At 44.9% G+C, this 26,608-nt stretch overlaps 1 protein-coding gene across 1 annotated transcript in view; it reads left to right on the forward strand.

Moving 5' to 3' along the window:
• The window catches only part of Lmx1a (LIM homeobox transcription factor 1 alpha), a 144,062-nt gene that overhangs the window by 78,311 nt on the left and 39,143 nt on the right, over window positions 1–26,608 (forward strand). The window contains exon 4 of the mRNA XM_034513124.2: window positions 22,285–22,517. Within this exon, the coding sequence (XP_034369015.1) occupies window positions 22,285–22,517 (233 nt within the window). The remainder of the gene's footprint in view (window positions 1–22,284; window positions 22,518–26,608) is intronic.

Genomic DNA, 26,608 nt, shown 5'->3' on the forward strand with positions numbered 1-26,608 from the left:
TCTCTCTTTCATGCTCCCTTTACAAATATTTTCCTGTTGGCCCATGATTTGTGGTCAACATTCCACTGAGTGTCCTCTTGTATCCCAGACTTGAACCCCTATTTATTCCTTCTTTTTCTCACATGTATGTGTGTGTGTCTCCATATAACTGTGGCTGGTTTCAGAACTTCCGTCCTGCCTCTGGGGGGCGCTACACGATCTTTAACCATCGAGCCATCTCACTTGGGCTTTTGCATGTGTATGCTGAGATTCCAGGTAGAAGTTAGATTTCTCTTTGTTGGGGACAGTATGTGTTTATGACACCCATAGCATGAGGTGACAATATAGTGAATCCCTATCATTAATTGCTTACTATGAAGAAGGTAGTGTGCAGGTCCTGGAACATGTGTGATAAGTGACAACACTTTCAGCAAAAGAGTCTTCCAAGGGTCTCAGTTGAAGGTCCAGCAGATCAAAGAGGAAGCTGAGGTCAGATTCACTGGACAGACATAGCCCCTGACTGTTGATTTGACTTTATTCATAGATATTGTCCCCCATTTGAGTTGACTGCATATCCTGAATGGGCTGAATAAATGGGCCAGTGAAGACCTAATGTCTCTGGACCTGCTGGTTGGAGGTACCCTTTGCGTGGGGTGGGTTCCTCTGATGCTGGGCAAGGAAGCTCCTGTTTACAGACGTTACTCCTGTGGTTGACATATCAGGTCAACCAGTGACCATACTGTCTTCACACACCCTTTCCCCAAGAGCTTGCCTTACTTGGCGACTCTTGTCAGCTACATCTACAACACATATTTGGATATAACTTATCTGGAGACACTCTTAGTGTTCAGCCTTTTTCTGAACCAGGCCCTTTCGTTCTGAGGCTCCTCCCAGCTCATGTCTTCAGGGTGTTTGGTGCCAAACCAGACAACAAGATGCTACCCCTGGATAGGTGGGCCTGTGGGTGCAGCAAACAGATGTTTCCTTCATGCTGCCTGTTGGGGATCCACAGAGGAAGGCTCATAGGAGATGTAGGTCTGACTTTTCTCTCAGTTGTCCATATTCTTTGGAGCTATCCCCCAGCTGTGTTCTAAGCTGAGGGCCTTGACAGCTCCAGGTTTACCCTTATTGCCTCTTCCTAAACCACACCATCAATAATATGACTCTAGACTCAGTGCGGAGTGCCTCCAAAGCATCCTGACTTCTCTGACTACCTCTGGCTATTGAGTTTCTCTGTACCTCTTCTTCCATTCTTCCCTAGACAGTGGAAACCAGCCAGCTGACTTCTGGGGATATGTACTTGTTTGCACCCGATAGAAGTAGAGACAGGCAGGATGGGAGGGGAAGGAACAAGAGTGAGAATTCCTTCCAGAACCCAGCTGCACCCTCTCCTGGACTCTGCTGCTTTCAATGAGCGAACGAGGGTGGTTGATGCTTCAGCCACCGGTGTAACCAGATCTCTGTGGCTCTTGAAAAATGGAGCTCTCTTCAGCAACAACTGTTTGCAATTAACTTTAACATATGGTGGAATTTGTTTTTGTGTCCATAAAGCATGATAGGCAGTGAGGGTCTGGCAAGGAATGCACCCTGCCTGTCAGGCCCCAGGCCTAGCTGGTGGGAGAGATCTTTCCATTCATTTGGGAGCACAGAGACTCTTGGTGAGGTGAGTTGTCACAGACGACTGCAGCCAGGCCAGAGTCCTCCCTTTGGATTGCCTGTGTAGTTCTACCTGGGTTGTCTGCTGTCTCTAATGGAGGCCAATGGCCCCTGACTTTAGTAACTCTAGTTTCTAAGTCTTGGACACTGCTGGCTATTTATGACACAGTGATTTTGCTTGAGGATTGCCCTGTCAAACTCACTCACATGGTTTGAGAGACCACACTGTCAGGAGTCACAGGGTAGCTCTGTGACTACATCTCAGGCGAATGGAATGAACTAGGAGATACTGAACTGTGAGTAACAGAATTGATGAGCAGACGCTTACATGTACAGGGGAATTATTCTTACTGGGCCTGCACTCTGCCGGTTCACATTAACCATTTGACTTGGCCCCGCTTTACAACAGCATCAAGAATGGGGATCCCACCACTTCCAGTTCCCACCTTTTGTCCTCAGGGAATTGATTTCATTGTCCAGTTTGTTTCTAGTAGCTTCAGGATGGCTCCTCATCCTTAGATAGCTGGGACCCAAAACAAGAAGTCCAGCCTGTCTCTTAAAAAAGATAGTCTATCTCAGTCCTCCTGGCAGAGTTTTCCCCTTGTAGCTCTTTGGCCTTCACAAGGCCATGTGGCCATGTTCCCAGTCTGAAGCTAGTCACTGACAAAGGAGAAAAAGAGAGGTCTGCTTCGTGCAGAGGAATCGTGATTCATCCCTGGGAGGCAGGACAGAGTTCACAGGGAAGAGGAACAGGGTCAGAGTTCTGAGGAAAGGGTGGGGAGGGGCTGTTGAAAGGGTAGTTCTGCTGCTCATCAGGGAGGCAGACTGCTGCTCTAGGGAGAAGAGTCACGAGTGGGGAGCATGGTGGGCAGGCATGGGGCTATGGTGTCCTGTACTTCTTGAAGCTTTTCTTGGCATCCTTTTTTTTTTTTTTAAAACAAAAACAACAATATTGCTTTCTCATTTTATCCCTATGCTTAAAAACAAAAACAAAAACAAAACAAAAACGTGTCAGGATTCCCCATTTCCTATGAAAGAGTTGGAGACAGCTTAGTAATTCAAGGCCTCTCCCCATCTTACCCAGCCTCACATCTGGCAGGGAGCACAGATTTCCTGCATTATCTCCTGGTGCTCCCCTGTATGGAACAGGTATCGGTAAAGCTGCCTTGTCTCTCCGCCGCTTAAAACCCCTTGGGGTGCTGAACCCCAGGCTCCACTCACTCAAGAACCTTTATTTGGTGTGTACAAACTGTCCCTCATCCTTGTAAGTGAGGGACACTTATTTTTAAGGCCCTCCTTTGTGTCATCATCTTCCTGGAGAACACTCCCTCTATGGGAAATCCCCACTGCTTTGCATTTCAAAAGCCCACTTGAGTCTATCAGTGACGTTCACATTCACACCACAACAGTGTACTGTGTCCTTCATAGACAGCTGTGCAGGTTCAGGTGACCATCTAGAGGGCATAGGCTGGAGCTGACCTGTGAAGGCAAAGGAAGATTACGATTGGTGCAGAGGGTGAAACCATGTCAGCTAGCTGGAGAGCGTTGGGAATTGCAAGAATGCCTGAGTCTTCACTTCCTGACTTCTGCTTCTCTTCAAACAGCTTGGCTCACAGCTGCCACAGTGGACAACATAGACTTTTCCATCACCATGGAAAATCTAACGGTTTACTAGGGATCTACTAAGGATCTCTAGAGGCTGAATCTGGACATCCTTTGGTGCAGTTGTCTCAGCTATGAATTTGCCTAACTCTAACCTGGTGATGGTAACTGTGGGGATGGTACAGAGCCTGTGCCTTCAGGCCATAGGAAAGCTGCTCGTAAGCAGCAGCTCTAGGCAGCCTTGCCCACAATGCCTGATGCATAGCACTCGTGTTCTCTTGAGGAAGTCTCCAATGAGTCCAGATTCTGTATCCCAATACCTTTTGTGTCAACCCGCAGGGTACTGTATGAGGTGATGGGAACACTGGTGAAGTGGACCATCCATCGCTGGGGAGTCCTTGAGCAGCCTTTGGCAACATAGCCAAGGCTGACATGACTAGATTCTCCAAGAGCCCACATGTCTGGGCTGTTGCGGTTTTTGTCTGTCTTCTTTGGTCCCAGGATACAGAAAGTACAAACACATTCCTGGGAATTCTTATGTCACCTTTCTCAGTGTTTGCCATTAGAAACTTTTATACAGGTGTGAATGAAGTACATGGAGAAAACTAAAACCTGGTTATCTAGTTAACTATGAACTGCCTAACCAGTTGTCTTTAGAGTACTGGCTCATTTGCTGATGATGGTTAGTGGTATGGATTATCATTAATCCCACTTCAGAATAGACGAGATTTGGACTTAGGGAGATTGATTAGCTCAAGCAAGGTCATAGAACTGATAAGTGAGAGAAAGGACTGGGAGCTAAGACTTCTGATGTTTTCCACTACACCCGTTACCAGTTAGGTGATATACAAAAAGACATGCCAACATATTCACCACCTTTCTATATGTACAGATTGGAGAATTATATGGGAATGCTTTTTCGCAATCCTATCAAGACGGTAACAGTATAATTCCTAGAGTTTGATAAATGTGCCTGTTGTTTAAGATGTGGGGCTCAGTTTGTCTAGTCAGTCATCTCACTCCCCCCAAAACTCTGCTTCACATTCGTACCTATTCACGATGCTTTAACATCAGTCCACATATGCCATGAAAGGGGGTACCTGAGGCAAAGCAAAGTAATTTGGTATACTTCATGGCAAATAGTCGTGTTTTAGTTAATGTGTTATTTTGGCTGAAGTTTGGCTCCCACTACTAACTAGGTCAAGTAATCCTGAGTACTGCAGACTCTGCTCCACACAGAGTGACTCTCCAAGATTTTACCTACAGCATTCATGAGGCATTCTTTGCTCCAAGTAATGACAAGACTCACTAGTTCCCACCTGATCCCTTCTCCTTGCCTGGTGGGTCATTCCAGTGTTTCTCTCTCACCCCTTTCTTCCATCCTAAAGATTTATTTCATACATAGTCATTCATACCAGCAAATGTTCTAATATTATTTGTAGTCTTTTAGTCCTAGATGTCTTAGGGTTTTATTGCTGCAAAGAGACACCATGACCACGGCAACTCTTGTAAAGGAAAGCGTTTAGTTGGAACTGACTCACAGTTCAGAGGTATAGTCCATTATTGTCATGATGGGAAGCATGGCACCATGCAGACAGACATGGTTCTAGAGAGGTGGATGAGACTTCTACATCCAGACTGGCAGATAGCAGGAAGAGAGTGAGAGACACTGGGCCTGGCTTGAGCATTGGAAACTTCAAAGCCTGCCCCAGTGACAAGGCTGTACCCACTCCAATAAGGCTGCACCTCCAATAATGCCATTCACTATGATTCTATGGGGGGCGGGGCATTTTCACTAAAACCACCACATTAGGTTTTCAAGTATTTCCATTTCTATGGGACTTTGAGTGAGACCCATTTAGAGAGATCGATTCTCATGTCCATATATCTTTTTGCCCCTACGATGGCTCTTCTGGCCTCACTGTTTTTCCTGATCTTTGCATGACTGAGTCTAGGTTTGATACTTTGCCTTAGCCAATCCATCAGTAGCACACAGTACATTTGATCGCTGTTAAATTTTCATCCTAGGCATGTACCTCAAACAACTGAAAAAACAGTGGAAACAGCTCCTGTCCTTAGGTGGATGAATGTAGAAATGAGATGTGCTGTATCATACAGTGGAATGTTATTCATCCACAGAAACATGTGATACCAACTGCTGAATGCTGTGCCAAGAGGCATGCTACTGAATGCAATAAGCCTAGAAAATATTATCTTGAAGGAAGCTAGACACAGTCACATAAGATTTATGATCATACTTAAGATCTATACACAATAGGTATGCCGGTAGAGACTGAGGAGAGTGAGAATGCTGTGTTAGGAAAAGGGGACAAAGTGCTTAAGGACAATGGGTCTTATTTGGAATGATGGAAATGTTTTGGCATTAGATACATATGTTGGTGTTGGTAAGAGTCACTCCTTGTTAGTTCTCCAAGAGCTTTGCTCAGACATGAACTCTTTGATGAAAATTCAGAGTTCTCATCCCGGGCGCTTCCCGTTTTCTTTACTCCTTTACATGTCCATTCCATGCATCTGACATGTTTTGTTGCTACCCGTTTGTTTTCCATCAAATATAAAGGCAAAGAGAAGGGTTAAAAAAAAGAACCGGCTTGTTCACTTGTATTCCAAGAACACTAAACAGCCCCTCAATATGACCAGCTAGAATAATGATCACTCGGCACACAGTTGTTATTAACAGGGATAGCACCCTCTCTTCAAATGATCTCTGATTCAGATTTCCAAACTTCTCTGTGTTTATTCTTCATGGGACTGAGCCCACAGGATCAAACACATCAGGCAAGCACTGTAGCAACTTTCTTTTCAGTATCTGCTGGCTGTAAGGATCCCGTGTCTCTGTGCGTGAAGGCTGCCTCAAATTCATGCTTTCCTCCAATGTGTCTGTCATTAGTTGGGCTATGATGGGAAGCAGTTCTCTGGGTGGCACAGGTGTCTGGTGTCTGCTGTCCCTTTCCTTTCCATCTCTCTCATGGCTGCAGTTTGTGGAGAGAACATTTTTCCCCGAGAGTGGAAAGGAGCAAACGTATTAGATGGCCCAAGTGGTGACTATCGTCTACAGAGCAGATACTTCTGTAACAACAAGTGACCAAAGTTTCTACCATGGTTCTTAATGGTAGGGTTGGGGTGGAGGCCGCTGCAGTACATACAGTTTCATCACAGAGGAAGATGAGGGACATTCGAGTTGGGTGTGAGAGTAGGCCCTCTTCCTGGCCCACGAGGACCATGTCTATAGGCTTTCTAGAGGTGGCTCCATGATAGCCCCTTGGCCTCTGCTTTGCTCAGAGGGGACAAGCTCCTGCCTTCATTCCTGGGTGCAGATGATCTTCTGGACACCAAGCAATGGCAGCAGCCAGCAGTTCTCCTAGAACTTGTCAGGGAGCCTCTGGCCTTTGTTTTGATTTGGAAGAATAGGCTTCTAAACTTCCTAGTTGTTTTATGATGAACTCGAAACCCAAAGATCTTCAAGAAGAGGGGATCTGAGCTAGCTGTGGACTTCCTGTACTTTATCAGTGTCTAACCCAAGGATTCTGCAACTTGACAGAACACATCCCCGGAAGCCTTAAGACTACTCCCTTTGGTTTTGACACCCAGCTTGACATTAGTTATTCCTATTATAGAGAAAGGTTGTTATAATCTTCCCCACCGTACATGTATTGTAGAGCACTATGAAATTACAGTGATACCAAATCCACTGTGTGTGTCTGTGTGTGTGTGTGTGTGTGTGCGTGTGTATGCACTTATGCTTATACTCAAGTCTGTACACGTAATTTGTCATTGTGATTTTAAGCCAGGATTCCTGTTTTATAGGGATTCCTGTGGTTCTTTGCTCCTCATGCTGTTCCGCCTCTTTAATCCTCTGAATGGAGCTGGTATGGGGAGCAGAGCCATGTGAAAGGCCTCCAAGATGGAAATTATACCGCGGACCTGTGCAGTGTTGTGGTTGCTGTGATGGGGACTGTACTGAATGGCATTGCACACTTGCCATCATGTGTCCTGGCTTTTCTATTTTTGCCCAAACCTGACTTACTTGTTCCAAGTTCCAAGACTGATGCTTCTTCTTCTCTGGGCTGGATGCAACCTGAACCATAGATTGAAGTCTGGACTTTTTTTTTTTTTTTTTTTTTTTTTTTTTTTTTTTCTAGTAGTTCAATACAATGTCTGCCTCTCTCTCCTGGATTTCCCTAGGGTTGATAACTTCTTTTGTTCAGCTCTATCTAGTGTGTGTGTGAGAGGTTGGTGATAATGAGTGTCACACAGAGCTTTCGATTTACAGAATAACATCCCACTATTTGACTCTCTCAATTCTCAGAGCTACACTGGACAGTGTTATGACAGACTGGATTCAAATCCTGGCACTTCCGTGGGTCTCCTTTTCCTCACTGTAAACTGAAAAAACTGAGAACCAGTTCTAAGCAGATGAGTGAGATGATCTGATTTGATCCTTAGTGGAAATGCCTGGGCTGCTGTGTTGGAGTACCAGCTTGGCAGTTGGTGAGAGGAGGCATCAGCACACCGATGAGGCTGCTGAGGTCACCTAGTGATGATGTAGCGCATTTTCGTCAGTGGCAGCAATGGCATGAGAAGGGGCAGATCACAGTCCCACTTTGAAAGTGGGGCAGACACTGCTCATTGACTCACTGGATGTGAGTGTGTGGGGGAGACAAGTCAGAGGTCGGTCGGAGATGCTGGTCCTGATGTAGGTGACGTCTACCAGTGGAAGGAGAAGCTGCAGTTGGGGCAGAATTAATCCAAGGTGAGGTAGATAGAGTAAGAAATAAAGGAACTGGGGGGGCGGGGAGATGGCTCAGTGGTTAATAGTGCTGGCTGGTCTTTCAGAGGACTGGAGATCAGATCCCAGTACCCTAATGGGGAGTCTGCAACTCCAGCTGCAGGGTGCCTGGTATCCTCTTCTAACCTTTTCCCATACCCACATGCCCATTCTTCTCTAGTTCGCTATCTCTCTCTTAAATAAAAATTATTTTAAAAATCAGAAATTGTCCATTTGCTTTAGTTTGTTATTGTAAGATAGCACACATTACCTTAGACACTCACGTTAATATTCTTATGTAGATTTTTAAGTGTTTAAGGAGTTGGAAACTCCTCACTACTGTGATCGGGTAACTACATGCTATGTATCGAATTATCATATTGTACTTTAAGCAAGAAGTACCTAGTGAAGGTGTTTAGTAGGTAGTTAGGTATACAAGTTAGACTTAGGAGAATGGGCTAGGCCAGAAGCAGAAATGTTGGAGTTCTTCAATAGTTGTGTGCCATTTATAATAATAACCCTGGATAAAATTACTAAGGGGATGTGTGGAAACAGGAAGTTGGGGCTGAGCATTCCATGGGTTGAGATGTGGAGAAGTTAACAGAAGAGACCTGGCAGAAGTGACCAGCAAGGCAGGGTGGGAGCCCAGAGAGAGGATCTGTCATGGATGAAGTCATGTTCTGCTCCTGAATGTGTCTTGAGGAGGGCTGAGCGATGTGTTGGTCACTAGTGACCTTTTCAAGGCGACTTTGCCAGAAGGATGGAACTAGTGATTAAGGGACGAGCCTAAGAGGAGGTGAGGAGCAAACTGCAGACAGAAGTCATTTCTGATTTTTTATTTTCGATGAGTTCCATCAACCAAATGAGACAGTGGGCAGTGGAAGAAACAGATCAAAGCAAGCATGCTGTATCCAAAATGGGGGAAATGAGGAAAACGGTTTAAAGAAAAGATTTTTTTTTTTTTTTGGAAATAGGGAAACTGTATGATACATGTGAGTAACTCTGATAAAATCTATTGCCAAGTGGAGGAGAGGTGTACAGGACAAACCAGACAGCCACCAGAAAGGAGATTCCCCAGAGTGAACCGGCCTGTGAGAGCTTGGAGCAGGACTCACACAGCACTGTAATTGTAGTAGCCATCTTTACTACTCCAAGATGGTCAAAGGGAACTGCTATTTTTCCTCACTAAAAGGAAATAACGAAGTAGAAGGTTCTCGGTTGATTTAACTGCTCAATAAAAATGTCCCCATCTCTTCCTCTAGACTGTCAACAGGTAGCATTCATTCTTGGTGCGAAGATTGCAGTACCACTTCTGGGCATTCCATTTTAGGCCTGGCAGGAGGAAGAGAAACAGCAAAGAGTGAAATGTGTGCCCCAGCTGAGTCTGTTTCATAAAACAATAGTTCCCCAGAGTACCTCCCTTCCTTAGCTCCGCCCAAGAAACCCCCAGGTAGCCCTTACATGGACACTCTAAGTTGCAAGAGAGGCCGGGCAGTGAGTTTTTAGCTGGTATACAAGCCCTGGATTTTGGTACAGTATGTATTTACAAAGTTAAAACAATCGTAGTAAAATACGCAAATTTACCATCTCTGTCCTTAGCAAGGACATTAGGTTAATTTCAGTGCTACTAAGTTCATTCACATTGCTGTATTGCCACAGACTGATTTGTTTAATTAGCATAATATTCTCATCAAGTTGCAGTGTGTGTCAGAATCTCCTTCCCTTTTAAGACTGGACAACATTCCGTTGTATATTTAGACCAGACCACTTTTTGTTTGTCTGTCCACCTGTTGATGGACACTGGTGTTGCTTTTACATTTTGTCATTGGCAACAACCCTGATGTGAACATGGCTGTACAAACATCTCTTCCAAGCCTCTGTTTCCAGTCCTTTCAGGGAATTATGCCCAGAAAGAGACTTTTGGATCATATGATACTTCTCCTTTGATATTTTTGCAGGAAAATTAATCTGGCAGCGTCTACACCACTCCACACACTCGGCAACAGAGCACAGGGGTTCCAGTCTTCCGTCTTTGTGAACACTTGTCTTCTCTATCTTTTTATTAGTAGCTACCCTAATGGGCATGGCATCTTTCGGTTTTGATGCGAGTGGGAGAGTTGAATGAACAGGTGGAAGATAATTGAAGAATTTAATTAATAAAGGAAGGTTTAAAAATAGAAGAGGGAAAATAAAAACACCAAGAAACAAGGACCGTGCCACATATACTGGGTCAGATTTGCCTTTATGGGGCCCTCAAGGCACCTCAAGTCTACCTGGAGAGGGCTGCCCTCCAGCGAAGATGCTGGTGGGAAGAACAGTGCCTGGCTGTCCATCACCGTCTCCGATGAGAACAGACTCAGCTATCAAAGCCTGACTTCTTTCCTCTTCTCTCAGGCTAAATGGTTTTTATTTCATTTTTGGGGTGCAAAAGTTTGAACCCAAGACCCTGCACATGGTGCGCAGTTGCTCTACCTTTAAGTAGCGTCCTCAGCTGTACGTAGAGCTGAGATGTCATCCAAGATTACCCCTGCTTTGGGGTCGATGAACTAAAAGGCTTTCTGGAAACTCAAATAACTCAGAGCTGCTTTTACTTTCTGTCTGAAAACGCAACAGTCTATCGTTTTGATGTCTTGGTGGGGATCTTCACCCGGATTGCCAGAGGATAGTTTTCATCTTATGTTCCTCCTAGAAGTACACTTGAGGGTAGGCACAAGTGGCTTTACAACACACCTCTTTGTCTTTAAGGTATATTTAGTTCCTTTTACAGTACTGTAGCTATTTGCTAATTCTATGAGGAACCCTTGAGTTGTGACAGTATTATTTTATTCCTTCTTCTTTTTTTTGATGCACAACACAATAGAAATCATGAATGGAAAGTGACAGTGGCCAGGGCAAGTAGGACTCATGGAGGGCTCGGTGTCGCCCCCTGCTGGGATCCCAGAATCTTTCCCATCGAAACATCATTAATAATGCCCTGTCCTTTCTAATGCAACACACACACACACACACACACACACACACACACACACACACACACACACACAGACAGACAGAGAGAGAGAGAGAGAGAGAGAGAGAGAGAGAGGAAGAGAGAGAGAACACCCAGGAAATATATATTCTTTTAAAGAGTATACATTGCATTGGCCTTATGCCATATTGCTAAGCCAAAACTTGTGGAAGAATAGGAATCCGTGCCCAGAATATCAGCTAAAAATACTTCTTCCCCCACCCTCTGTTGTTTGGTGGGTGTGCTTAAGAGCAGCCCAAGAGGCTAATGAGGATAAAGAGAAAGGAAAACTGGCGTTTTCAAAGGAAACAAAACCTTCATTCCCCCCAAAGAAAACATATACTTTCCATATGTCTGTTTTATGTTTCTTGCTGTTTTACCATGCCTCTGTGACAATATGGAAAGTCCATAATGTAAGTACTGCCACCTTGGCTTGGGTTACTAGAGCCCAGACTTTCACTGCACTGTTTTGCTCTAAAGCCTGGTTTCATAGACAACTTTGGCAAGGAAGAAAAGAGGGAGAGAAGGAAAGAGAGGTCCACTGTCCTACCCTCTGTCTGCTCATTTAGTTTCTCAGACACCCTTCGTCCATTTTAGGAGCCCAAGGGGAACATTTCTACCTTAGCCACCCTGCGGCATTGTAGCCACATTCATTCCTGACCGCTGAGCCACAGGCTCTGGCTGGGCCTTTCAGTAATCTTCGATTTCCTTGTGGTCAAGCTCACTGTTCCTTCTGGATCATGGTTTCTTTCCGTTTATGAAGAGGATGGCTGATCTCTCGTGAGAGAGGGTTAGGAGAGTATGGTAGAGCCATCGGTGTCCGGATACAGGCCCAAACAAAGACGGATGATCTAAAAAGAAGCAGTCAACTGACATCTCAAGTGACGCAGAGCAGAGGTCTGTTCCAAATATTTGCTAGATAATCTCAGTATTAACCAAATAGCAACCGGTGGCTCTGGTGGGCCAGCCACAGAGCTGATGACTTCCTGAACATATGCTAGGTCATAGGCAATGAATGTGGGTGCCACACAACAAGGGCTGGCTACTATCAATATTTGCTATGGGCTATCACAGCCATAGCAGCCTGAATGAAATTCACTCTGTTTCCTCTCAAGGGCTGGGCATTTTGTATTTGTTTGTTGGTCTCTTTTCCAATAACATGAAAAGCTTACTGAAGTTTAATTTAATTTGTTACAATAATGACAGATATAGACTTGAGATAATATAGGAGGCTCCATTTCAAGCTCAATGACCATCTCAAAATATTGTACCTTAGACAAATATTTACATGGGTAGATATGTTAAATTGATTTCAGTAAAGGGAGCTAATAGTTGTTGCTTATGGACAGCAGTTAATATGTGTCAGATTCTTCAGATGAATTATCTCATTAAATCTCCAAAATATGTTACATGGCATAACATAATCTCATTTTTAAAATGGAAATTGGGGATCCAAGAGATTCTGAAACTTACACATATTTGTAAAAAGGGAAACCAAGTTTTGCATACATGTTTATTAGTCTTAGAGCTGTGATTCCTCCCAGCGCCCACCCCTGCTTTATTATGTTTGGCTGACAGGATGACTGGAACACAATCTTTTTGAGAACAAGAAAGATATGCGTGGTCTACAGTTTCAAGGTAAATCTCCTCATTGCCAACTGTCTTTTGAGATGCAAAGACCACACCTATTTCTTAGTAAGGCCTCACAGAGCTTCTGGGTTGCAGACATCACCCTTAACAGTCCTTTCTCTCATTCACTCATCCTATTGTATGGTCCTCTGCGCAGTCCCCAGGAGCCACCGGGAGACAGAAACTCCCATTGGCTCTGCCAGCCACTTATTGTTTTCCATTTTTTCACCACCGTGGAGCCTTAAGACTGTCTCCTATAGATGATCTCGCCGCGTCTATTGTCTCTGCAGACTTTCCCACCGCCTTAGGACCACGTGCTCCATTGCTTATTGTGGTGCTGTTGGCTCAGCCTCAAGGACAGAGACCTGGAGCCAGCCGACAAGGTTGCTCGTGTCACTTCTTCTAAGGCCACAAGCTATGCTTTTGGTTCCCAATACTTTTGAATTCTCTTCTTTCACCATCTCTCCTTCAGTTTAGCCACATGCTCTCCCAGGCTCCCAGCAGCAGATTTTCCAGCAGACAGTTTTGGCTTATGGCCAATCCCTGTCTCTGCCTGGATGACCTCAGTTACCAAGTCAACATGGTACTTAATGAATGTTGCTATGCTGCCCCCTGGTGGAGAGGGTGGAAACAGAGCTGATTCCTGCCTCCTTAAAGACCCTCCTTAGACCCTTTCTGACCTGTCTTCTGCTTCCTAAACTGAAGGATTCAAACTCCTCATCAACTCAGGCCCAGTAGCACTAGGGAGGGGCAGTGTAACCTGTTCCAGTCTAGTTTCCAAGGCTTGTTTTGTGAATGGTAAAATGGAGGAGACTCATTGGAATTAATGTCTTTTATGTTTATCTGGACCTCCATCCTTCTGTGTGTCTGTGGTCCAGATGCTTTGTGAGTCTGCCTTCGGGACTCTGCACCAAGGCTGATGAAGATCGTGTTCTTTCCAAACGTACTTCTGGTTAGGAGTTGTCTGGAGTGCTGTCATGAGAGCTCACTTTTCTGTTTTCAGTTTGGTCAGGTCTGCGGTAGCTTGTGAGTTTGCACAAGGTTGTCATGCTCTGTGATTCCTGTAGGTGAGAAGTTGTGTTATCAGCATGGAGGGTGTAAATGGGGACCAGAGGCATCTATCTAGTGTGGATAGTGTAAGATAGGGCAGGGATGTGGGACATTGGAGTGCATCATAGGGGCTCATGGCAAACATGCCAGATGAACTGATACTAGGAAACAAACTGAACTGCCAGCTCCCTCACTCCAGTGTCACTTTAGTCAACTATGCTAGAACTGTTAGGGGAAGGTGCTACTCAATCTCCTCCAGAGGAAAAGAGCAAGCAAGAGTTATGGGTATACAAGAGGAGAGTTTTTAGGAGGATTGGATCCTGTGACTATAGAGGCAGAGAACCTCTGTGTCAGAACAGTCCAAAGCTGAAGTCCTGAGAACCGGGTGTGGTGGGGGTTATGCAAGTCCTCAAGTCAGAAATCTGAGAAAAAATTGGGTGATCCTCAGGCACCTAGATGACTGTGACTGTTTCTCATTCAGCCTGTTGGTTAAATTCCACTCTCTCCAGATCCATCGCCACAGGGTCACTCAGAAGTAATGATTAAGTAGCTACATTCACAATCCTTAATCAGATCAGGTTTGCATATAAAATCAACTCTCTGTTAGCAAACCCAGGGGAATCCTGTGTGGTTGGCTTTAGGGAAACTCTCTCTGGGCCTAGCACAGCAGGCAAGATATCAGACCTGGCTGGTGTTCTTCACTATCTTATACCATGCCTGGCATGTAAGCCGACAGTCAGACCCCACTCCCCCAAATCTGATTTTTATGAAGCCCTTACTTTGTTCAAAGCCTTAGTCCTCAACTTGCAGCTTTAACCACATTCCCCAAGCTGCTTTCTGCTTATTCTTCTAGCCTGTGTTATTATGATTTGTCATCTTCAAAAAAATTACAATTCTTGCTCTATATTTCACTTTCACACCCTTTATCCATCACAGATATCATCACCACTGTAAAAACATTTTATTGAGGAGTTATGTGTCAAGAACTGATTCATTACTTTATTTGCACAGACTCTATGGGGTGTGTGTTTACCTGTGGTGGTGAGGAGTCTGTTTATCATTCCCATTTTGCAGATGAGTAAAGCAAGGGCTTCTGTGTTTTGATCAAAGTCCCAGAGCTAGTAAGGGGTATAGCATAGACTTGGTCCTGGGTTTATCTGATAAATTCTGTTACCTCTTTGAGAACATGTGTGCTGGAAGTGGAAAGAGAACTATGTAGTGTGCATTCCCAGGATTCTTTCCCATGGAGCTAAGATGGCACAAGCAGAGTCTAGCTGGACGAATCAGTAAAGTACCTCACACTTCTACTCAGATATAATGAGATGACAAACCAAACAAACAGCACAGTTCATGGCACTGATAAAGATCCATTGCCCCCTTCTCTGTCCTCCATAAGCTCCCTTTGGTTTTAGTCACACTGTTTGGAGGATTAATGTAGGTTCTGATAGTGAGGCATCCTGTTCAGAGCAGCAGAGTGGTTTTTCCTTAGACCACACAGCAGGTGATTGTATTCACATGCCACCTAACACCTTGGCAGGCCACCGCTTTGCTACTGTCATTCTTGAGGTGCTAGAGTTAACCACTGCTTCTGAAGCTCTTTGCTTATTTATGGTTGCTTCTGTCTGGTTCCTTAGCAGTGCCTCGGTGTCGAGCCTTGATAGCTGTGTTTGAGACTTTATTATTTTTTTTTTGTCTCCATAGTTACAAGGCCTCCCAATGCAAGACAGGAACTGTGAATGAATTAAGAGACTATCTTCCTTAGTGAATTTCAAACATGGCTCAGGAGTAAAATATTATCTTTCAGAAGACATCTTTTCTAGGCTATATAATACATACAGTCTTAGCATAGTATTTTTTAATAAATAGATTGCATAATGCATGTAGTCTATAAGATACTTATCTAGGGTATACATTTTTTCTTTAATTGCATTTGTGTGTGTGTGTGTGTGCATACATGTGTGTATGTACACCTATGTGTACAAGTGTGTAAATGATACTGTGTAAAATATATCATTTAAAGGGTTACCATGGGCAAGCACTGTCAAAACACTGTCTGGACACAGGGTTTAGATACAGACATCTCAGGCTTCTCTGGCTGAGAACCGTGCTATGAGAAGACACGGCAGATGAAGACCTACTCTCTTATTTCTCTCTGACCTTTAAGTCTTGGCAATATGTGGCATTTAGGTGGAATGTACCATTAAGAAATGAAAGATAATAAACTCAAGGTCCAGGGATAGAAGTGGCCTCTTTGAGTCAGGTGGTAAATGCAAAACCCTTAGCTCTTGGCTACCTGGCTCTTTCCTTTGGGTAAGATGTTCTTTCCCTTTGCTTTCTGCTGTGAGTCCAGGCACAGGATATAGAGTGTTGCAGCCTGAGCTGCACCACGTTTGGGGGCCAAAGTGTTGAGAACCACTCTGCCCCATGCTTGGGGGCCAGAATGTCAGGGACTGCTCTATCAGTGTTTGAGCCCGCACTGCCAAAAGCCTTGGGGGCAAAATTGTTAGAGCCTGCACTACCCCAGGCTGCTTCTGTCCGTGGGTCGGGGTTCAGCAAGAGAGAAAGTGAGGACGGACACAAGGAATGGAGACCAGACAGAGTGTGACTCAATCCCGTTTATTCTTCAGTCTCTTTTCCTAGTCCAAGTCCCAAGTCTTGAGTTCCTAGTCCCGAGTTCCTAGTCCCTAGTGCCTCCAAGTTCCAAGTTACTTCTTCCAAGTGCTAAGTGCCTAATGTCTAATTCCAAGCTCTTCCTCCAAGTGCCAAGACTCAAGTGCCTAATTCCTACTAATAATCTCTTCTTCTGAGTTCTCTAGTCAAAGTGTCTTCTACCTAATAATAATTTCTTTTGTCTGCCTCTCGCCTTTTATATGTCTCACTTCTAAGCCATGTCTTTAAGTCACACCTTTAAGTCATGCCCTTAGGTCTTGTCTCTAAATTGGATCTCTATGTCACGCCCTTAAGTCACACACCTTTAAGTCTCACACACCCGAGGGAAAATCCTGGGTATCTAATCAAGATGTTATCAGAGTGTGCTCAGCTGTTGTAGGCTATTGTAAACAAGTCTGTTGTCAGGGTATATGGCTCAAGATGGCTGCAAGGATGATAGCCACCTTCTGTTGCCTCCCCACAATAGAGGTGAAGTTAGCAACAAGAAATAATGCTATATGTGGATGAATTCGGCCAATGATGAGGCCCTCACTGGGTCTGAAGAACATGCTCTGCCTGGCATACCAGAAACAGAGATGAAGTTAAAGCTAGGAGTCAGTAGAGGAACTCACATTGGAAGAAGGGCTGTCTTAGGGTGGACTCATAAAGTCTTTAAACATGGGAAGCCACCTTTGGGGAAGGAGGGCAAAATCTACAGATATATGTCTGTGATCTACAGATATAGATATAGATTATATACAGATATAATCACCTGTGTATTAGAGGCAATAAAGTACTCCATGTATGTGTTCTCATTCAATCCTCACTTGCTGAAAGATGCAGGCACCATGCTTGCTTCTATCCTCTGTGCAAATGGAGGCTGCAAGAGCCAGTGATGGATAAGTCAGATTATTAGGACATGGTAGAGTCTGTGCAGTGGACTTTCAACAAGACTCACAGTTGTGCCTCTTGTAGCTTTTGGCTGTACAAGAAGATGTAAGCAGGGCAGGGAAAGGTGCTGTTCACTGGCTTGCTTAGCCTGTTTTCTTATAGAAGCCAGGATCATCATCCCAGGGATGGTACCACTCCTTTTGGCCTGGGCCTGCCCCCATCTATCATTAGTTAAGAAAATTCCCTGCAGGTTGCCTACAGCCTATCTTATGGAGGTGTTACTCTTAAATGAGCTTCTTTCCTCTTATATGACTTTAGCTTTTGTCAAGTTGACATAGATCTAGCCAGCACAATTGACCCCTTGTCAACCTGACAATAAATACATCATTGCTAAGCCACAACCTTTCCTTTCTTGTTTATCCCCAAGATCACACAGTAATGATGACATCGCACAATATAAAACATTTTACAAACTTAGAAAGTCCCACAGCCTTACAAATTCACCTTAAAAGTTGTCTCTTTAAAAATATTGAGTCTCTTTAAAAATCCAAAGTCTCTGCAAAAATCCCCCCCCAAAAAAAACTCTTTAAAAAAAAAGTCTAAAGTCTCTCAACTGTGGGATCCTGTAAAACAAAAAAAATAAATTAAGAACTTTCTTACCGTAAAGCGAAAGAAGCAGGGAGCAGTCACAATCTGAACAGGAAACCAAACAGCACAGACAATACAATGTCAATGTCTGGGATCTCCTCATGATATTCTGGGTTTCTTCAAAGTGCTTGGGTCACTTCTCCATTTCTGCTTCTCTATCTCTGCTGTCTGTAGCACACACAGCTTGTCTTTTAGGCTCCAGCGGGCTCCACACCACTAATGCTCCCGTCCTTACCAGTCATCCCATGGTATTGGCATCTCCAAAATGCTGGGGTTTCTTGCTGCAACTAGGCTGCACTTTCACCAATTGCCTTTCATAGTGTTTTTCATGGTGCCAGGCCTCAACTTCTTTGCATTACCCTTTAGTCCTGGGCCTTCCAGGGCTGCACCTTCCCCAATGGCCTCTCCTAGCCTTTCATGGTGCCAAGCCTCAGGAGCTCTCTATGACCCCTTCATGCCTTCAAAACCAGTCCAACCCGGGTGACTGTTACACTATCAAGTTTAGCTACTAGGGCAAGCTACAACCTTGGCTGTGTCTGGAACATTGGTGTGCTGATTCTCAGAAAACACTTTCTAGAAGATTTTCAGCTCCATGATGCTGATCTCTTTTCATTACTGCTAATTTCTTAGCTCCAGCTGATCACCATTGAGTATCCCAGCAAAGCAAAGGTTTTACTTTAATAGTTCTGGTATCTTGTTAATCAAAGTTTATTCTTCAGCTCCAGCTGACCAGAATTAGATTCTTCACACAAAAAGCCTGGTAGAGCTTTGCCTTCCTCTGAAACTTCACAAGCCAGGCTTTCATTGCATGCACTGCAGCCAACGTTCTTCTCTTCCAAGCTTCTACAGGACAGCTCACTGATCTCTCAGCACTCAGTGACTTTCCTAACCCAGAGTTCCAAAGTCCTTCCACAGTCCTCCCCAAAACAGCACGGTCAAGTCAGTTGCAGCAATACCCCCATTATCCTTGTACCAACTTGTTTTAGTCAGGGTTTGTGTTGCTGCAATGAAACAGCATGACAAAAAAGCAAGTTGGGCAGGAAAGGGTTTATTTGGGTTATACTTCCGTATCACTGTTTATCATTGAAGAAAGTCAGGACAGGAACTCTAACAGGGCAGGAACCTGGAGGCAGGAACTGATGTGGAGGCCATGGAGTGGTGCTGCTTACTGGCTTGCTCTTTATGGCTTGCTAAGACTGCTTTCTTACAGAATTCAGGACCATCAGCCCATGGGTGGCACCACTCACAGTGGGATGGGCCCTCCTCTCTCTATTACTCATTAAGAAAATGCTCTACAGGATGGCCCATAGCTCGATCTTGTGGAGGCACAGATAGTTTGTGTCAAGTTGACATGAATCTAGCCCCCCGAAGCCTCCTGCCTACTGTGGCTCTCTAAGAACAAAGGTAGCTTTATTCGCTATGACATCCCTCCTCGTTCCTCCTCAAAGAACGTGATCCGTAGACACAGGGGCTTAACACCAGGGACCCTATTACACGGGATGCTTTTCGATAAGAAAGATGCCCCATTTCCATTTTACAAGTGAGAATGAGATCCGAGGAAGAGCTACCCCAAAAGCGAGACACACACACACACACACACACACACACACACACACACACACACACAGAGAGAGAGAGAGAGAGAGAGAGAGAGAGAGAGAGAGAGAGAGAGAGAGAGAGAAGAGATTTAGAGTGGTGAGAAGTTGTATGTTGTCAGGTCTACAGAAGTGAGCTGGGTAGTTCTGGAGACATTGCCCAGCTCTCCAGTAGCCTGCCAGACTCTGAACCTAGAGTGCAGACTCATTAGCATTTGGAGGGGGAATAACCATGGGGGACACATCCCAAGCACTAGGAAGAGACAGGCTGTGTTTTAATTATGACCTAGACTTTTGAACAAATCCTTTTCTCTGCTTCTCTGAGCCTCAGAGAAAACAACTTGTGGGAGGCTGTGCAGTCGGCAGCTGGGTCCACAGTGGTACCCGTACAGCTGTGTACACATCTGGCACCCAGGTGGTAGATGGCATGCTCCTCTCCTCGAATTGTTCTTGAAGGTTACAAGAGACAAGGGAGTAAGGTACAGCTGATATGGTTTGGATCCAGGGAAGGAGGATGGACGGAACAAGGCATGCCTGCCTCTTCTGGCCTGCAGTCCTCCAGGGAACATGGTCACTTCAGGGTTTGAGCCTAGATGGCTACTTTCACTTCTACTGGTGCTCCTGAGTCAACATGGCGGACTGTCTTTGTTCTGCTCATTCCAGCCCTCCCTTCTTTAACACGGGGGAAATTTATGGAGTGAGGGAAAAATTTAACAGGAAAGAAAAAGAGGAGGAGATTAATAGGGTAGGAGTCAGACAAGCACAGATGCTACCACCCGCTGCTGAAGCTTCTTAAGTGTTTGTTGACTCCCTGGGAACGTTTGCCTTGAGTCTGTTTAACAGTCCATTTCAGAGGATGGGGAACAGAAGCAAGGCTTGGGGACAAAAGGCCTTTGACTAGCTTCTGGAAAAGCATCCATTAGTTTGCTCAGGTTGGCAAACAGAGACCAGGGACTTGGGAGGCCAAGGGCCAAACTAGGTAGATTTTCTGCACAACGCATGGCGTCTAGCAAGAGGAGAGGGTGTGAAAGAAAACATTGGAGGGACTCCAGTAACAAGTCAGGAAAACCACAGTGGGCAGCTGGAGGAAGGGAGGGGGAGGCGAGAGCCTTCTGGTTCTTGTAGTTCGTGGTATGGAGCTTATTAGTACTGAAAGGACAACATCAGGTCCTCAACTTTATCCTCCATCGCAGAGTGTGAGAGACAGAGAGGGGCCATGTAAAATAAGTTGCTTCACGGGGGGCTCCTGACAGCCGAGGGATGGGCATGAGAGCTCACAACTTAGGCTCTAGGCCATATAACACACTCCTTCCAATTTTATGGACCTCGTCCTGTTCTAGGAGGCTGTCTGTGGGTGGCTCCAGGATTCATGGCAGGTGACCTCATTCTCTTTTTTTAAGCTGGGCTTCTTCCATTCAAAGCTTCGATGTCTTTTCTCTCTCCAGTGCCAATCTGTGTATCAGGCCTCCTTGGGAGCCCTTCCCAAGCTTCCTTTGCACTCCACCTTCCAATTGTTCCCTTCTTCGGCAAGCTTCCAAGACAAACACGCTGTGTGAGGGCATTGCCGTTTAACTAAACGGGCACCATTTTATGGTTGGGAAGTGATTGAATATTCTAATTCCTTCTATAAGCTTCAGCTCTGTGTTATAATATTTTGTAGCCACGGGGACACCTCTGCATTGTTCTTTTTAATTTCTTTAGTGCCACTGTGGCCCACACGTGGAGGTCAGAGGTCACCTTTATGAAATCATCTTTAAGAAGGCCTCAGGGTTTGAATTCAGGTTGTCAGGTTTGCATGGCAGGGACCTTTATCCACCCTGACGTCTTCCTCATCTGACTTATGTTCTTCCACAAGCAGATGAGGTCCAAACAGTGGAGGATTTGTCTTGTATATGGTTAAGTCTACAGCAATCACACACACACACACACACACACACACACACACACACACACACACACTGTATATTTGACTCCATATGTGGATACAGTTGGGGCATGGCTTCTACTTTTCCCTCTCTGTTCACTCACAGCCCATGCAATGGATGCTTCTGAGTTAGTGAAAACAAGAGAACGAAAAGAAGAACAAAGAGCAAAGAGATAGGATTGGCCCCACTTAGGTCAATGTAGTAGCTGGCTTGTCTATAGGAAAACACAGTCTTCTGTTGTTTGTGTTTCAATCATTCCTGCCAAAGTGGGTCGAATTAGCAGAACAAATTGGCATCAGCTCCCTAAATATCCACCTCGTGTCTGTCTTTGTGAAGAGAGGGGCAGTGCAGTTTTATGCCCCACCCCCTCCTCGCTGTGAGCTCGCTCTCTCTCTCTCTCTCTCTCTCTCTCTCTCTCTCTCTCTCTCTCTCTCTCTCTCTCTCCATCTGACCTTCCTATATCTATCAGTTCCTCTGGTATGCAGGGAAAAACAGAGAATGTTTTGCAAAGGGTCCTTCTGCCCCTGTGATCATGTTACTGGCTTAAAAAAGAAAACGACTTTCTTCTGAAAGTAGTAAAATAAATGCTATATATAATGAATGAATCTCACAGATTTGTTAAGATGTTTATCCTAGTGCCTATGCCACAGTGTTTGCAAATGCAATTATAATCTCAGCAGATAATTTAAAAGAGAAAACTAGATATTTAAATTTTTGGACTTCCATTAGTCAGCCTCTGTTGTCATGAATTTAGGGGGACCAGAAAGACAACAATTACCCTGAATCTGAAATCCTCTCCAGTACAAACATTCCTGACCCATGGCTGGAAGGAAGACCTCATTGCTTTTCTTTCTCTCTCACTTGTAGACTGTTTGCTGTCAAATGTGGGGGCTGCTTCGAGGCCATTGCACCCAATGAATTCGTCATGCGTGCCCAAAAGAGCGTGTACCACCTGAGCTGCTTCTGCTGCTGTGTCTGTGAGCGACAGCTACAGAAGGGTGATGAGTTTGTCCTGAAGGAGGGCCAGCTGCTCTGCAAAGGGGACTATGAAAAGGAGCGGGAGCTGTTGAGCCTGGTGAGTCCCGCAGCGTCAGACTCAGGTGAGTGCCTTGTGGTGGGCAGGGGCTCCATGGAATGCAGCCTAGCTACTTGGCAATTCTCTGCATTTAAAGAACTTCCTTTTCAAGCTCAGAAGCAGCTTCTATAAGTGAGCAGTTGTGATGATTTTGCCTAACAAATCATACCTAACTTCCATGGCATTCAACCTAAAGCACAAGCTCCTGCATTTTGAACTCTTTGGTTAACTGGGGTGACTTTGCCTCAGGCTGAAATCTGCTGACCTCAATCAACTGAGTTTAGCTCTAGGCCTAGATCAGGTTCAGGTCTTCTGTGATTTGCTCTGGGATTCAGGTTAGAGGAGCAGGAGCTGTAAGCGACGAACTCCCGCCAGGCACAAAAGCACAAGGAGGCTTGCCCCGCTACATGGGCACACTTCAAACCTCCGCTGGCATCGTGTCTGCTCATACCCCATTAGCTGAGGCATCTTATAAGCTCAAACCCCTGGAGTGGGGAATTACACTTTATGCAGCTTGAAGACCTGCTGGCTCGGCTTCCATAAGACATAGAAATAGACAATGATTTATGAAGATGGGGAATTGAAGCAGCCATTCAGTCTACTGCAATCATGGAATCTCTGTAAACATTGTTTTCTCGTCTGCCTGATGGGAGTGCTGGGATCTGCCTGAGGTTTGGGTGACTTACATCATAAAGGAACGAGAATATTTGTTCTTTCTCTTCCTCATCCACCAGCCTTCACTCATGGTGGCTTCAGAGGATGCAAGAGGTAGGAGATACAGAGGAGATGCAAAGATTTCACAGAGCATGTTCCAGCGGGCCGGTTAATTCTGTGCTTCTAAATGAAGCTTTTCAGGATGATGGCTCCACAGGGCAGAGGTTGGCCTCTTGCAGGAGTCTGTGTGAAGCCATGGGTGGTGTTCGTGTGACTTTGCCTGTCTTTGCCATGGTTTCATTTCATTCCCAGCCTGTAATGTACTTACCAGATGGCTCATGGATTGAAGTGTTTGTCACACAAGTGTGAGAGGTAGAGTTTTGTTCCCTAGCACCCATGTCATTGATGGTTGGGCACAATGGCCCACTTGTAGTTATAGCCTCAAAAGATGGAGACAGGGTCTCCAGGGCAAGCAAGCTAACAAGACTAACAATACTGTGAGCTGAGAAACCCTGACTCAGCAAATAAGGTGGCATTCTTAGAATCAACCTTGGGCATCCACATGTACTCGGACCCATGTGCATACATACTGGTACACTCTGTAGCATGCATTCACACTCACACACACACACACACACACACACACACACACACACACACTTGCATATATACACTCATGACTCATGCACGGAAACAAATACTGCAAAAATCATCACGGATTTTTGGAGGTGAAAGAGACAATAGGAATTTCCCAGCACCACCCTCCTTCTCAGATACTGGCAGCAGTAAGCGGGACAGCGGTGGTTTCTTAAGTACTTGTTGAGTTAATGGTCTTCTGTCCTGTCATCTTAATGTTTTTGTATGTGCATGTATGTGTGTGTTTTTGTGTGTGCAGATGTGAAGATCAGAGATCAGCCTTGAGTGTCATTCCCCAGTAGCTACACACCTTGTTTTCAGACGCCCTTTCTTTCTCTCTCTTCCTCCTATTTTCCCATATTCCTTTATTTTTGGTGTGTGTGTGTGTGTGTGTGTGTGTGTGTGTGTGTCTTAGGGTTAGGGCATGTGTTTGTTGTTGTTGGGCATCTTTCTCAATCACTCTTTACCTTATTTTTTTGAGACAGGGTCTCTCATTGAACCTGGGGCTTGCCAATTCAGCTAGGCTGGCCTGAGGGCAAGTCCCTTACCTTGGCACTGGGGCTATAGTAGTAGTTCAGTGCCACTCCTGGCTTTTACATGGCTCCTGGGGATTTGTACTTAGGTCCCCATGCTTATGTGACAATAACTTTACTGACTTAGCTTTCTCCCAAGACTTTCTGATTTTTTGAGACAGGGTCTTACTATGGAGCCCAGGCTAACTTCAAGCTACTAGTCATTTTTCTTCAGCTTCTCAAGTTCAAGGAATACAGGTGTGACTCATCACATGCAGCTGAAAGCACTTTTTCTGTGGCCCAGTCTCTCTTGTCCTGGTCTCAGCTCTGCCAATAGCCCCAAGGTAGCTTCTATAGCAGTTAGAGGGAATTTAAAGCCCAGGGCAGACCATTTTCTTTTAGCTTAATGAGTGGTGACAGATGCTTAGGGTCTCTTAGGGGATCGTATGAGGTCTTCAGGCCTGAGCGTTTTTCCTTCAGCAGGAAACAAGAGGATCTTGCCATTGGTAGGCATGTTGGAGCTTATGTGGCTCACACTCCCGTTAGCTGCTCCAGCAGCTTCTGCTTAAGCATCTGGGCCACAGGGAGCAGGAGATGTAAGGAAACACGCTGATGTGCATTCCCTGCTTATTCCAGATGTGTGGGAGCTCTTCCCCAAACTCTCACTCGGCTCAATTATGACATTGTCTGTCTGGAGATAATATTCAGTGGAAGGCTAGGTCTCATATGGCTGTCTGCCTACTTTAGATGCCAGATACAAGTTGCAGATTGTCATCTGTGTTTCTGACTAGCTGGCTATAAATTGGCATTCCCAGGACATCTTCCTGCAGCTCAATTAGTTTGTTAAATGTGTGTGATAGAACTCAGGAAAACATTTCATTTATGCTCTGCCATTTTTTTTTTTTATAAAGGAATTTCAAAGGTGACGATGGCAGATGCAGAGGTATAGAGGGCAAGGTGTCTGCAAAAGGGCCCAGAGCTCCTATACCCCCTTGAATGCACCAACTTCCCTATACCTCCATGCATTTAGCACTCAGAAAGTTATCTCAACCCTGTCCTTTTGTATTTTCAGTAGAGCTTTATTAGACACGCAATGACCAACTCAATCGCCAGCTCCTCTGCTCTGCTTGAGGGTGGGTGTGGCTGAACATTCCAACCATCTAACCTTACGTTGGTTTCTCTAGTGGTCAGACTCTGTCCTACAGCTGTCTAGGATCCCCGCCCCGACACCACCAGTTATCTCATTAGCATGCAGAAGCTGTCCTCACCATTGGTGACTAGAAGGAGCCCTTCACTGCCAATCTGGATGAGAGCATTCATGGTGTATTCTACAACATCACCGGAACTCTTGACCTTACCTTCTGAGGCAGATTGCCAGATTGTTAATGTTGAGCTTCAACATTCATCTTACTTCCTGTCTAACCCCAAACCTAGGTTCTGCCTTTATTTGTAGAAGCCACACAGTATGAGACCATTCCTCTATACTTGCTTGATAGAAACCCTCTTGCAGGTCTAGAAAACACTGGAGCCTTCCTTAGTTTCTCTCCAGTCTTTCTAGTAGCCTTTCTAGTAGATGGGGGATGTTCTGGTCTATCTGTGAAAATACTACGCTGTCTTTTTACCACCATGAAGGGGGGCTGTGATTTTCCACGTGTGGTATGGGTAGAACATTGTTATTGTTACTGCCTGAGTTGGGTATCATATTCTATTTACATACTCACGATTTTATTAGCGTTTTGGCCTGAGAGTGGAGGCAGGGGTCTCAGGCCTTTGACACCTGACTGTGAAAAGCTGTCGCTCTTAGCTGGTCCAGGTAACATTCTTGATTTTCTTTCCTTGTCTTCCATCTTCTTTTCAAATGAAAGATTACCCAAGATTTATATGCAGCCATGTTTAAAGCTTAAGTTTGAATTAAAATTTGCAGCGTAGTTGAAGGTAAGACAGATGTTCCAACTTTCCTGTATGGTAACATTGCACATAACTGCAAAAAATGAAGACTGTGGCCCCAAAACACAGTCAACTGTAGTCTTTGTTTGATTTCATGAGATTTTCCCTAAAGTTTTTTTTATTTAAGAGTCCAGTGAAGGTACCATACTACACTGTTTTGCTTTAAAGTTACCTATCACTTGGTGCAATGTATATGTGAGAGAGGTGAGTGTATGTGTGAATATGTACCACACACACCACATACCACACACATACACACCACACACCACACACACACCACACACACACCACACACACCACACACCACACAAACACATACGCACACCACACACATACCACACACACACCACACACACATACGCACACA

This window comes from Arvicanthis niloticus, chromosome 10, assembly GCF_011762505.2.
Source record: "Arvicanthis niloticus isolate mArvNil1 chromosome 10, mArvNil1.pat.X, whole genome shotgun sequence".
Taxonomy (NCBI): domain Eukaryota; kingdom Metazoa; phylum Chordata; class Mammalia; order Rodentia; family Muridae; genus Arvicanthis; species Arvicanthis niloticus.